Source organism: Leishmania braziliensis, chromosome 21 (assembly GCF_000002845.2).
Source record: "Leishmania braziliensis MHOM/BR/75/M2904 complete genome, chromosome 21".
NCBI lineage: Eukaryota > Euglenozoa > Kinetoplastea > Trypanosomatida > Trypanosomatidae > Leishmania > Leishmania braziliensis.
Window position 1 is genome coordinate 431,444 of NC_009313.2, and position 11,110 is coordinate 442,553.

Below are 11,110 nucleotides of genomic sequence, written 5' to 3' on the forward strand. Positions count from 1 at the left end.
CCACACATGTGAGCAAACAAAACATCAACACGCTATACAATAAGCGAAGAGACGCGAGAGAAAAGTGGCAACATCAAAGACAGCAACCCAAGACAGACGAGCACGCGCAAACACTAACCCTTTCACCACCCCACCTTCATCATCGTCCGCAGAGAAGAGGAAAAGGTCAAGCACCACCGCCTCCGCCCCACACGTCTACTGTTCGCTTCATAGCGTGCGTGCGATGCGCCGGTGCTGGTGTTCGCGGAACGTGCTTTGGATGACCGTCGCGGCCTCGTGCCGCGCACGCAGGTTGTACCGCTCGTGGTAAGCCTGCCGCCGACGCGCCGCTGCTCGGCGCGCTTGTACAAGCCGCCAAAAGCCCTGAATAATGATCGCTGCGCGGTCCAGCATGTCTTGCAAAAGAACGCGCTCCTGGCGTGCCGCCGTAGAGGCGGCGCGCCACAGGGGCCAGTTTCGCCGCACTAGCCAGCCACGAATGCGGCACTGCAGTCGCGTGGCTGCTGCCTGTCTCCGCTGGCGCTTCTTGACATGGAGGACATTGCGGTAGTGCCGCCAGCAATCTTGCAGAAGCCGCGCTGCCCGCTCGCGCTTGTGCAGCTCCGCGACCGTCACTAACTGCTGACGAGACTTGTAGCAGCGATAGACGCGTTGAATCGACGCGGCCGCAGCGCGCTTCCGTTCCACTTCTCGAAGGCGCGTGTTGCCAGCCTCGCGCTGCTGGTGCGCCTTGTTGAGCCAGAAGAGCTCCCTCACCACCTCGGCCGGGTCGGCCTTCTCTGCATACTCTTGGTGACTCACAAGCACCCGCTCTAGCTCCGCCTGCTTCCTGTCGGCGAGCTGCTGCCGTGCCCTCGCGCAGCGGTGTGCGCACTGAATCACTATAGCAGCCCGCTGCTGGCGCGCCGCCAACTCAGCCGTACGCCGCGCCTTTTCGCGAGCCTGCGCCACAAGCCTGCGCACATACACGCGCTCGTAGTAGCCGCGGTAGACAGCCTGAACCTTTGTGGCGGCCGCGTGCCGATTAACGAAGCGTTGCCGCGCCGCCTCCGTCAGCTGCCCGACGAGGAAGTCGTGAAGGCGATCGCGCGCGAGCGCCTGCGCCTGACACGTTCGCACGAAGGAGTTCACCAGGGACACACGCGCCTCCCACTGCATGGCATAGTACAGCTCAAGCGCAGCCTCCTCGCGGCGCATGATGCGACGTCGCGCAAACTCGCGCTTGGCGAGCTGCACGCGCCACCACATCTGAATCTGCACCGCTGCCACGAGGCGCTGCTGCGTCACGACGCGCAGGTGGGCCACGCGCCGAGCCGCCATCATCTTGCGCCAGAAACACTGCACCACCAGCGCTGCATCCCCATCATGGGTCCGCTTCTCGATGCGTTGGTTCAGCTCGCAGTTCAGCTGCCGCCGCGAGCGCCGCGAGCGCCACGCGCGCTGGATGCGCAGAGCAGCGCCCGAAAAGGCTTGCCGCTCCTCTTGCTCCTGCTCCACCGCCTTGCGGGTGACGTGCCCGCGCCAGAGCGACTGGATCATGACGGCCGCCTCCTGCCGGCGCAGATGACGCATCTTCTTCCGGTGCTCACCGCGGTAGTAAGCATCCATCTCCTTCGCGCGCTGACGATGCTGAAAGTCAGAGAAAGCGCTCTGGATGCGGCGGGCAGCGGCGCTCTCCAGGCGAAACTGACGCGCGCAGCGCAGCTCAGAAAGCTGCACTCCTGCTCTGTACACGCGGTACGCACGCATAATGACGTCAGCGGCGGCCACCTCGCGGCGCATGTGCTCGACCTTGTCCTTTGCCACGGCACAGCGCCACGCCCGCTGCAACACGTACGCGGCGGCTGTACGCCGCGCTCCCTCGCGTTCCTCGACAGCGACCCAGTACGCAGCGCGCCGCTCCAATGCCATCTCGCAGCGCGCGGCAAACCCACGACCGACCCGTTGCCACACTCGCGCGACGAAATCGTGGCGCTGGTACGTGCGGCGCACACTCGCAACAAGTCGGTCGCTAAGGCACGCTGAACAGCATGCCTGCAGGACAATGATGGAGCGCGCCTGAAGCTGCTGCCGCTGCTGCTGACGCAGAAGTTCGGCGTGGTAGACGGCAAATTCGCGTGCCTTCGCCGCCAGCCAGCACTCACGTAACCAATGCTGCACGCGCGATGCTGCGCGGTTGCGCAGCTGCTCTGCTCTGTACACTAGGAACACACGCCGTATCACTCTCATGCGGTACCAGCACTGGATGCGTATTGCCTGGCGCACGAGACGGTTATGCTCTGCTTGCAGACGCGCATGACGGATCTTGGCGACGTGGCACCGCCAGAGGCACTGTAGCCGAGTCGCTGCCCGATGTCGGCGCGCCTCCTGTATGGCAAAGAGAGCATTCAAGGCGCGCTGCTGACCAAAGTAGGCGGAGCAGATAGCGCGGCAGGCACTCTGGATCATCACCAGCCTGCTCTGCATCGCTGCCGAACGTACCTCCTGGTCACGGCGGTACACGCGGTAGTAGGCGTACCACGCACGAGTGAGGTAGCCGCGCACGACAGCTTGGATGTGAACGGCGGCCCGGATACGGCGCTGGCGCGCGCGGAGCTCGTCGAGCTCTGCTCGCTTCGTGCGGTACTCCACGTAGGCACTCTGGATGCGACGGGCAGCCACCTTGCGGTGGAACTTCTGCTGTTCATCCTCCCATCGGTGCTCCTCTGCTCTGGCGATGAGGAAGGCAACACGCCGCTCACAAAAGGCGCGGTAGCCGCGCTGAATGGTGCGGGCTGCGTAGTAGTGTCGTGCCTGGTTCGCGCGGTACTCACGGAGAATCTGCAGCCGGCGGAAAAACTGGCGCGCCCGTGCTTGCAAGACGCGACAGGCAGCTTCCTGCCGTGCCAACTCCTCCGCTTGCCGACGGGCGCGGTCCTCTGCCTCGAGGGCATGCTGCACGCGGACACGGATGAGAAAGCGGCGCACCACGCGCTGGAGTCGCACAGCGGCTGCGATCAACATCGCCACCCACGTCCGCGCCAGCACCCCACGCCAAATGCGCTGAATCTGCACGGCGGCGTGGCGGCAGCGCTCAACTTCCGTCCTATCCTTGTCGCTAATCAGCTGTTGAAAGATTTTCTCGGCCAGCTCGGCATCTGCCATGGCAGTCTCGAGCTGCTGCCGCCGCATGAGGCTCTTCTGCCGCTTCGACTCCAGCCTCTTTGCGTTATGCAGCGCCCGCTGCCGGTCGTTCATCGAGGCTTGCAGCCGGCCACCGCGTGGCGGGTTCAGTGTGAGCCCAGCAGGGGTGTTGGCAGTTCCAATGGTGAGGCCGGCGAGCGAGGTGCGCAAACTGTTGCGTGGCAGGGCCCCGGATAGTGAGGCGGTACTGCCGAAGGTGCGACGCCCGAAGGGGTTAGCGGCGCTCCGGCCGGTGGCGTTCAACGTCGGTGGCGCAGAACCGCTCGCGGCTCCGAGGAGCAAAGAGCGCCGCTGCGCCAGTGGAATGACTGGCGGCGCGGTAGCTGCCAGGCTCACGCCGCTACCTTGCTGGCCGTTGATGGAGAGCGGCTCGAGCAAAGGCGGAGGTAATCGCGGTGCTGGCGATACTAGAAGCGAACGCCTCACGTTCTGTTGGCCAGTGGAGTGCGACGACGCCGGTGTTGGCTGCCGCGGGGGGAGCGGTGAGCCGTGGCTGCTTGGCCGACGGAGCGCCGACGGTGCCGGTGGCTGCAGCGGCGGTGGTGGTGAAGCAGCATGGGCAGCCCCGTTTCGTATAGGCAGTAAAGGTGGTCGCTTGAGCCCCATCTGCGATGGTTGCTGCAGCGGACAGTGAGGCGGCGCGTCATATGCGGCGGGTGCGCCGGACTGCAACACGTCCGCCATCGGCGTTGCAGCCAACGACGCGACCCAAGAGGAGGGGTTCATCGGGGGCGGTACAGGGTGCGAAGCGGACCCATCGATTCCACGGCGGTCCACAGTGCTGGCACAGGCTTTCGCTACCAAAGAATCGGTGGGTGAGGGTTCTCCGCGACTGCCTTCCACCGTTACACCGGTGGCCGTGCCCGGGTGCCTAAGTGCCTGCATTACCTGCTCAATCGTGCGGCACAATGCTGGTACGAGGCGGTAGCGGTGACATACCTGAATGGCTTCCTGGAAGGCCCACCGCTGAGCTTCCGCGTTGCCTCCAGCGGCGTCGCGCCGCTCCAGTGAAGCACCAAAGCTGTAGTACGCAACTGCGAGCATCGTGGCAATGCGGGCCTGTGTTTCCTTTGCCTCTTGCTGGCGTTGTTTCTGCGTGTGCAGAGCCGCTTCGTTTTCCGCTGTCACCCTCGTAGGGGCATTGGAGCACTCCAGAAGTGCCTGCTGCAGCAGCGGAAGTACTCGCTCGCATACCTGCACCGCCTCCGCGTGCTGTTCCAGCTCATTCAACACCGTGCACAGATTCAGGTAGGTTGAGGCGATGCCTACGGTGCCGCGGCTGCGGCTGACGTCACATCGCTCCGCGTTTGTCAAGGCTTGGGCAACGGCGTCGCCGTCAACTCGACGACTTTCCTCCAGCTGGACCTGGACCTGTATCGCCATGCGCAGAAACACCACAGCGGCGCGGGGCCGCCCACGGTGTTGCTCTAGACAGCCGAGGTGGTTCAGTGTGGCTGCACGGAGAGAGAGGCGCAGCTGCTGATCGTGTGGCGTCGGCCCAAAGCACGCGCGAAACGCAGCCGCCGTGGCTGCCGTAGCGTGCTTCACCTCGTCCTGCGTGTGTTCCAGCGCGTCGAGGCCAGTGGAATCAACGGCTGCGGCCACTGACCGGGGCTCTGGCTGCGGCGCTCTTAATTGCAACACCGTGCGCCACCACCATTGCTTAGAGACGACGCCGCCACCTGCGCTATCCGTCGGCAAATCGTCTTGCTGCGCGACCTCGTCTCCGTCGGTGAGGAACATAGCGCGGTTGAGGAAGAACGCCACGCCATCGTATTGGGCGTGCTGGAGAGCCTCAACGGCGTAGCTGTTGCACCGCAACACCAGATCTTGAGCTTGCAGAGAGATGTTCACTGGTAGCGCCACGTCTCCATCGCCCGTGAGGGGCACGTAGTCGTCGTCTCTTTCTCCGGTGCTTGGTGCCCCACGTCGCACCTTTGCAGCGTAGCGGCGGGACGTTAGTTTTGCTAGGGCACACCGTCGCTTCACTAAGGCGCTGCCTACGGCTTCAGCGTTTGCCTGCCGCAGCAGCAGCGCTGACTCGGCACTTTTGACGCACTCGGCGTAGTTGCCTTGCCCCTCAAACACGTTTGCCATCCGGTGCAGGAAGCACAGCGAGGAGAGAAGTTCCTCGTCATCACTGGGGTGACTCGCTACAGGGTGCGGTCGTGCTGCCGGCCCCGCCTTCCAATGTGTCACGGCGCGTGTGTCCTGCATGACGCCAGAGTCAGCGGCAGTAGAATACATTGTGCGATCAGTGCGTCCTTGTGCCTGCATGCGCGGGTGTATGCGCTAGAGCGCCCGCTTTGACGCCACCACAGTGCGTATGGTGAGAAGCGTGTACGTGTGGGCGCGCTTGTGTGTGCCTGTCTGCCGGTAAGGTGCGACAATTGGGCAGTGGTGTGCTCGTGGCAGTTCACCCACACACACACACACACCCAAAAGGAAAGCCGTAGAAAGCACAAGAGTGAATGTTTGAGCGCCTACACCACAGTGCGTGTGCTTGTCTGCTTGTATGTGTGCGTGTGTGTGTGTGTGTGATGGGAATGACTGGTAGGAAAGACATTGATCGCGGTGAGAGGGAGAGGAAGAGAGAAGGATGGTGATGGATGCAGCAGCACTTCGGCAATGCAATTCAGCGGGGGACGCACAAACGCATGCAGAGCAGGAGAACCACCACCGCACAACAGCAGAGGCAGCACTGCGTCTGTGCAGTGAGCATGAAGGGCAAAGTGGATGCCTGTCCTACTCAGCAGCAGTGCGACTACGAGAGAGAGAGGCGTTGGCGCACAAACTGAATTCTGATCGCTATGATGTACATTTCATTCATCTTTTGTGTCTTTGCCGTTTCGCTTTGCTTTGCTTCGTGTAATCGGCCGTCGAGGACGCCAGGAGCAACTGCGATGTCGCACTCCCCGCCTCCCACACGCACACGCAGCCACTGCGTCACTTCTTCTTCCTGAGCCTCTCCATCTCATCTTCGCTGCTGTCATCGTCATTGCCGTCCTCGAGAAGGCTGGAAGCTGTGCTCTTCATTTGCCCCTGCGGCGGCAGCGGCTTCTTACGCAGTGCCATCATCTCGTCGTCGTCATCGCTGTCGGTTTCTTCCGTGGCGTTTGATGGCCGACTGGCATACGCGGCCAGCACTGAGAGTCGCATGTCTTCCGCGGAGCCGTAGGCAGAGACCACAATGTTGTTCTCCGTCACCACGACGTTCGAGTCGCCCGTGACTGCCTCCTCTTCTGCCACCTCGTTCGCCGTACCGACGTCGTAGAGCAGCCAATTCTTGCCATGCCCAACCACCATGATCGACGTGGGCGAAGCGAAGCAAGGGGAGACCGGCGGGAGCTGCGGTCGACACTGCGCGTAGAGAGGCATGCCCGCATCCAGGGTGCGCACACACAGCCCCGTGTCTGCGTCCCAGACGCGCACGGTGTGGTCCAGCGACGTTGTCACCAAGCCGATCGGAAGCACCTGGCCTAGCGCGCGACTGTCAGCAGCACTGAGAGGGTTTATGTAGAAGCTCAGCGACGTGACAGCGTCGTCGTGGCCGAGAAGTTGAAACGGGGCAGTGCCACCGCCGGCGTCGTTGTGCGGCCCCAGTCCCGCTTTGCTCAGCTTACGAGCATCGTAGAGGTGCACTACACCCTCTCCGCCGCCTGACGCGACGCGCACGCCACAGGGAGACCACGCCACGCACGGCGCGGCTCGTAGGTGCCCGCCAACGCGGCCGCCGGTGTGGAAGGCAAGTTGACCACTGCGCGTGTCCCAAGCGACAACGCGACCTCCAGCATCACTTGTCGTGAGCAGCGAGCCGTCGGGGTGAAAAGCGATGCCGAGGGTGGCCCCGGCCATCTCGTAGCCGTCCTGCGCGTAGAGATGTGTGAGCGGAGGCGTGCCTGCGGTGGTGCTCGCTGCTGCAGACGACGATGTGCCCTCGAGCACAGCCCGCGCATCCCACACATGTACTGTGCCGGTGGCGTGCGTTGCGGCCAGGAGGGCGCCTGTAGGGTCCAGGGCAAGCTGCTGCAGGCCCCCAACGTCTCCACTACAGCTGCTGTCCACCGACTCGTCAGGGGTGATAGACGCTGTTGTCAGGGGCTGTAGCGGTGCGCCAGCGTCTTTATCCTGCGAGTCACCCTCACCGCGATCTGACGCTACTCGCCACACACGCACGACACGCTGAAACATGCTCGCCGTAAACGCAAACGATGTGACGGAGGCCGCACGTGCTTCACCGTGCTGCTGTGGGTGAACTACAATCGACTTGACACGCCCCCAGCCACGCGACTGGGCGTACGTGGACTGGCTGCTTAGTGGCGTGCAGTTTTGTGCGTCCCACAGCGTAAGAAGTCCGTCCGCAGATCCGGTCAGCACACGTGCAGATGAAATGCTGGATGACCCACTGTTGTCGATGACCACCGCCGGCGCGGCGGGCAGCGCCGCACAGGAGTGAAACGGTAAGCAGAGGGAGCCGGCAACAGCGCTGCTACCGTCACCGGCTCCCTGAACCTTGATGTTTCTCACCGCCTTGACGAGGCGCAGGCGGTGGAGGGTCCTTGCCATAGCCGCCGCGTGTTCGCGCAGCAGCACTGCGTGCGGCACTGCATAGAGTCTCTTCAGCTTCCCCACCCGCTCCTTCGCGCGCTGCGTCGTCTGAGGCATCATGTGATGCATTCGAAGCTGGATGAGCTCACTCGGCGCCGGCGTCTGCGAGTCCTTGAAGCGCGGCGATGGCGCTACGCGCACATAAGTGCTTTGGTGGGAGGCCATTGAGGCTAGGTGTATGTGTGGAGAGCGATGGACATCAGAGCAGAAAAGAGGGTACGGGGGTGCATGAAAGAGAAGGACGGGTGGAGCGTGCGCGATGAGCAGAGAGCTGACAGGCCGTTGAAAGACTCTCCCATCGCTGACAAGCGTCACTGCGCGCGCAAACGTGTCGGTGCGTATCTACCCTGGTGTCTTTCACATAGCCATCCACCATACGGTGCAACACACCTGCTGGCGGCGATGGCAGTAGAGCAGGTGTGTTGCCTTACTGTTTTGCAGGCCTCTTTTCGTTGCCTGTAGCAACTAGCAATGCACGAGCCTGTTCCAGTCGACGGGCACGGTGAGGAGCATGCCCGCTTTGTCTCCTCCTCACTTGCCCATAGACGCACAGATATGTAGTCGCCCACACCGCTCTTCACCCCCCCCCTCGCTCTATCACTCTCTTCTGTATGCGCTGGTTCCAGTGACTGAGCCACAGGGAGACACAGAGAGAAGGACTCGGAGAGACTGAGGGGTACGGGGGGTTGGTGGTGCGCATGATAATGATAGGAGATGGGACGCCCTAGATTCCTCCACCTTCCCGAACCCCCCCCCCTACTACAGACGAGGGAGACGAACTACTCAGAAGCATCCGCACCAGAGCAACCCCACGCTGAGGCAGCCAGAAGCAAAAACTTGTCCCCTTACATGGGATGTGGAGCCCTCGGTGGCTCGAGCACGTACACGTTGTTCTCCAAGGCGAGGGTGCCAATGATCGTCAAGATAACCCACACCTGCAGGAGGCCAATGTAGCACATCAGCGTCACACGCCACATCCAACCCGCTTGCGTGAGGAAGCGGCCCACCTGCATGGCGGCGCTGTCAATGGAGCAGACAGCCGTCACAGCTACACGGCCGGCGATACCGTACTGACGTGCCAGACGTACCATGGCTGGGTTGCGGTGCCGGGCATCGTCGCTGTTCTCCAGTGTGGTGGCTACAGTTCCAGCAGAGTGTGCCCGGGGAGCGCCAGCGTCCGCACTATGGCCCCCACTGCCACCGGCGCCAAGACCGAAGACCCGATGGCCACGCATGGACGAAGCCGTCGGAGGCGCTGGGAAGGCAGCACTGTAACCATTGCCGTCCCCATACATGGAAGATGTGCGGAACCCAGCTGCCATCTCCACCTCGACATCATTTACCTGCTTCGCAAGCTCGTTGTACCGCACTTTCATGTCCGCCGCCTCACGCGCCGCCGCGTCGAGGGCGGCCTGTCGGTTGCTTGCCTGAATAGTGAGTATTTGGTGGCGCTGCTTTAGCTCATTCAACTCGCTCCGCAGTTGTGCTACCTCGGCAGCGGAGTCCGCTTTGCCAGTGCTCTGTGCCACCGCCCCTGAGACGAAAGGGCTGCTACCGCTTCGAATTTGCTCATCTTTCTGTGCCTGTAGACGACGTAGAGCACTTCGCGTCTCGGCGTGTGCCGCGACTTCGCCTTCCAGCGACTCGCGGGCGGCGCCGACCTCGAGCTGCAGTGTGTCAATGCTCATCTGCGCCTGCCGATGCCTCTCCTGCACGTGCTGCAGTTCCGCCGTTGCCTTCGCTGCTTCCTGGCGATAGTGCTCCACCTCGGCGTTCAGCGATGCGTGATCCGTCTTCAGAAGCTCAAGCCGCTGATGCAGCTCCTGTGCGTCGTGCGATACGTCAGTCTGCTGCTGTGGTTCTGTCGCCGACGACTTCCCCGCTGCGGCATCGCGTGCCCGCCTCACCTCCTGCTGTGCCTCGTCTAACAAACGTTGCGAGGTTTCCTTGTAGACAGTGAGTGCCTGCTCAGCCGCGCGCTGAGCTGCGCGACTGGCGCGTATATCCTGCTCCGCCTTCCACAAGGCGTCGCGTGCCGCGCTGCACTGGGCGCGGTGGGTGGCGGCCTCTTGCTGCAAGCGCATCTTGTCAGCTTGTAGAGCCTTGCAGCGTTCCTCAAATTGCTCTACCGTCGCGTCTGCAGTGCTGCCGTGATGGATGGCTGGCTTGCCACCGCCGAGCGTAGTAGACGGGACGTTAGCCACATCACCCTGGCTTGAGACCACAGAGCTTCCAGCAAACGTGCCTGCTGCTGTGGGCAAGGTGAGGTGCTGTTTCCATCCAGCGGCAGTACCTCCGCCGCCGCCGTCAGTAGCCGTGTCTTGCTGGAATGGTCGGAACGAGGGCAGCTTTGTAGGCAGCGACAGTGGAACGTGGCCTACCGCGCGCGCTTCGTGAGATGCAAGATGTGTCGATGAGGTCATGGCCAAGGGATTGGGCCCCGCGGTCGGACAAGCACCACCGCTATTACCGACTGCATTGCTGCTGCCGCGTGCGAGCCCCCCCAGGCGGCTTTCGCCAAAAGCACTGCCGTCGTTGCCCCTTGCAAAGTGCAGCGCTGGCTGAGTGTGATGCTGCAAAGGCGCGACACTGTTCACACCGCTACTACTAAGCAGTCGCTGCGGCTGCTGCTCCACCGCCTGCGCGAGGTCCCTTTCATCGGCGGCATTGGCTAGTTCCTCCGTCTTCTTATCGATGGCCTCCAAGAGGGCACCAACGCGGGTGAACATGGTAGGAGTTGGCTAGCGAGAACGCGCGCGCGGTGAAACCCACTCGCAGACAGACGGCCACGAGGTAAATAATCGTGCGTGAGCGGGTGCAACAGAGAGAGAGAGAGAGAAAGGGAGAAATGGATGAGGAAGAGACATGCGCACACGCACCTACACCCCTACATGTACCCCACATAGTGTCGGTGGTGATGGCGAGAAAGGGGAAGAGGGACACTCCTCAATGGGTGTCACTCCAAGGCATACGAATCCACTCCCTACCGCCTATCGTTCTGAGAATGACGAGGTGAGGTGAGAGGAGGCGGGGGCGAACACCTTCGCAGCTGCGCTTGTGGCGGTGCATGGGCATGACGTGCTGACCTGTCTGCCTTGTTGTTTCGCTCCTTTCGACTGTCCTCCCCATTCACCACGGCTCAGCAGTGATTGCGCCGCTTTCCATGTTGCTGTAGAACACTTTCAGTCGCGCCTTTCCCACACTGACCAGCGTAGCACGCACTCCTGCGAAGAAGGTGCTGGCGCAGACGGGAACAGATCGTTCCTCATCTCACTCCCCCTCTCTTTTTTTCACCCCCTCCCCCCTTCCCCCTCTCCCC

The 11,110-nt window shown here is 62.5% G+C and overlaps 3 protein-coding genes across 3 annotated transcripts; all 3 read right to left on the bottom strand.

Moving 5' to 3' along the window:
* Nucleotides 1-207: 207 nt before the first annotated feature.
* Nucleotides 208-5,400, bottom strand: LBRM_21_1330 (conserved hypothetical protein; the record flags this gene model as incomplete). The annotated part of the gene is made up of 1 exon (XM_001564787.1): nt 208-5,400. The coding sequence occupies one exon, from the start codon at nt 5,398-5,400 to the stop codon at nt 208-210; it is 5,193 nt and encodes a 1,730-aa protein (XP_001564837.1).
* Nucleotides 5,401-6,129: 729 nt separating this feature from the next.
* On the bottom strand, nt 6,130-7,956 carry LBRM_21_1340 (putative U4/U6 small nuclear ribonuclear protein; the record flags this gene model as incomplete). Its single annotated transcript, XM_001564788.1, has 1 exon — nt 6,130-7,956. One exon carries the CDS (start codon nt 7,954-7,956, stop codon nt 6,130-6,132), a length of 1,827 nt encoding a protein of 608 aa, XP_001564838.1.
* Nucleotides 7,957-8,636: 680 nt separating this feature from the next.
* On the bottom strand, nt 8,637-10,520 carry LBRM_21_1350 (conserved hypothetical protein; the record flags this gene model as incomplete). The annotated part of the gene is made up of 1 exon (XM_001564789.1): nt 8,637-10,520. The coding sequence occupies one exon, from the start codon at nt 10,518-10,520 to the stop codon at nt 8,637-8,639; it is 1,884 nt and encodes a 627-aa protein (XP_001564839.1).
* Nucleotides 10,521-11,110: the final 590 nt, after the last annotated feature.